General features: G+C 50.7%; 1 protein-coding gene across 1 annotated transcript in view; it reads right to left on the bottom strand.

Annotated features, from left to right (window-relative positions):
- Positions 1-1565: 1565 nt before the first annotated feature.
- Neil2 (nei like DNA glycosylase 2) overlaps positions 1566-2501 on the bottom strand; it is a 9382-nt gene continuing 8446 nt past the window's right edge. The window contains exon 8 of the mRNA XM_023714637.1: positions 1566-1652. Coding sequence (XP_023570405.1) covers positions 1566-1652 — 87 coding nt within the window. The remainder of the gene's footprint in view (positions 1653-2501) is intronic.

Genomic DNA, 2501 nt, shown 5'->3' with positions numbered 1-2501 from the left:
GCCTGGCGTCCCAGGCCTTCTTCTGAAATCGAGGCGGAAGCCTTCTTAACCTCAGAACTCCTGCATTCTGAATGCGCCTAAAGCCAACGCCACGTGGATGATGCCAAGGTCTGCTGCCGGCTGGAGCAGTAGCCAGGTTTCCTTCTCTCTTGGCTGTAGGGGTCGAGTGCCTGGATGGCTGAGCACTCTGACCCTGATTCTGAGGAATAAACATCCTTGCCAGCGCCATTCTGGAACCTGGTGCGGCCACTGCCACCATTCGTGGTGCTCTGCAGTGCCTTTCCTCCTCAAGGCAAAGTCCCTGACCTTTGGGATTCTGAGGCTGCAAAGGGCAGAGAACTTCTACCTCCTGTGACGCCCTCAGGCCATCCTTTCCATTCTCAGGTTCCTTCCCAGCAGTGGGGATCCTTTCATCTCTATCTTTGCATTCCACAGCTCTATTGGAGTGTTCTTTCTGGCCAAACTCACATTACATCATCCTGCCAGGCTCTTTGCTCTTCATTCCTAACATAAAACTGGCTAAAAGCCAATAGCCAGGCTACTGCCTCTACATTTGGCTGCTTTGAAATACTTTTTTTTTTTTTTTTTTCTTGGCAGAACTGGGGATTGAATTCAGACCCTTGCACTTGCCAGGCAAGCGCTTATTCTACTGAGCCATCTTCCCAGCCTGAAATATCTTTTGAAAGATTAATCAGTCCATCATGTCTCAGGCAAAGTCTCTGGACATAAGCAAAATGCAGACAAACTTTCTGCCACACTGTAACACAAGTTGACTGGTGTCCAACAACCAGTGCAGTCCTTCCCAGAAGAAACCTCCCCAGCCTACTCTTTACAGGCAGGATTTCTGTCATGGGGGAACAACTAGACACAAACCGTAACAGTGCACTTCGCAACCCAGACTCAGACTCACAGTGATCCTGTTTCCAGCCTCCCCACCTCTGGGGTTACAGGCATGCACCATCATGCCTGGACTCGGTCACCTCAGTGCACCCGGGGGCAGGGCCAACATGGCATGTGGTACTGGGGGATCGAATCCTGGTCCCTGCACTTGCCTAAACAAGTGCTTAAGTCTCCAGAACTATCTTGCCAGCCCGACCTTTATAGTGAATCAACCCATGTATTTTTCATGGTACCATGTGGCTTTTAGTCACCTTTCAGCTAGTTTTCTATTCCTCTCTGCTTACTGTCTCCTCTGGACCAGAACCTGTGGCAACAGTAGCAGGGGTCTCATAGTCTCCTGGGACAATGTGCCCAGAACTCCTCCTCTGCTCCTTTCAGGTGGATTCATCACCCCACTATTATGACTTAGATGCAGCAGTGTTCCCTAGTCTCAGGTAACCACTGGGAGGTCTTGGGAAGGTGACTGTAACGGGGTGATGGGGCACGATACTCGTGCACTGCTAAGTTCATGGCTGTACTCTTATGATGTGGGGCCCCGTGAAAGTGGGTCACCGGGAGCATGACTTGGAGGGTGTACTTGTCTCCAGCCCCTCCCCTCTGCTTCCGGGCTGGATGGGGCAAACAGCTTTCTTCCAATGTGTCACTTTGGACTTGAAGCCAACCAATCAGGGACCGGGCCCATTGAAACCCTGAGCCAAAATCAACCTCTCTTCTATGTTGTAGGGGTCAGTGATGGAGACTGATTCAGCAACCTGGCGGGATCACCTTCACGATAAACTCGGTCATCTGCACTTTAAGATCCTGAGCTTGCCTAGCATATGTGGGCTCTGGGTTTGATCCCCTGTAACACACACACACCGTCTCTCTGGCTAAATGAAGACAACACAGAAAATGACAAAGAGCTTTATTTTCAGGTCATTGTCCTGGTTCCATCTAGCTGTTGCCAACAACCCAATGAAGTGTATCTTGATTCCTGAAATCAGGTCAGAAACAGCAACTAAAGGACCAAACAAGTAGCTTGTCTCAAAGGCCAGGGGTCACACCGGGAAGGTAGCTGGCTCCCTGGCAACCCTGGCGCCTCCATGAGGAGGGAAGGAACCAGACAGAAGGCCAACTCAGCCCTCCTCTCTCGCTTCGTTCTCTTCTGTGGCTCTCCCAGAGGAACGAGGGAAAAAAAGTTTTCCTATTCTTCAAAACTAGAGGCCTTCAAATCAACTGTTTCCAAAAAAAAAAAAATATTTGAAAAGCAACACTGGGAGCACACCTGTTTCTTACAGGCATTCACTTCCACAGCCCCCGTCCTGTCCCTTTATCCACTACTACGATTTCTCTCATATTTCACATTAGAATTGGACAGGAAGAACAATCTGAACTCAAAGAGGGAAGAACCTACCCCTATGGAATCTGCCTCACACACCAGCCAGTGAGAGGGACAGTCCCACCACCCACACCCTCCTCTGCATCCACCCCAATCCTGTTCACACCCAAGTGACCGCAATCCCCAAAGCTGAGATCATGGAAGAAGGGCCCTGGGGACTTAGGACTGGAGGTGCTGTGGCTCCTCAGACGGCAGCTGGGGTTGACACTGCGGGCACCACCAG

Source organism: Octodon degus, unplaced genomic scaffold (assembly GCF_000260255.1).
Source record: "Octodon degus isolate 3935 unplaced genomic scaffold, OctDeg1.0 scaffold00036, whole genome shotgun sequence".
Taxonomy (NCBI): domain Eukaryota; kingdom Metazoa; phylum Chordata; class Mammalia; order Rodentia; family Octodontidae; genus Octodon; species Octodon degus.
This window is presented reverse-complemented; position numbering and strand designations above follow the sequence as displayed.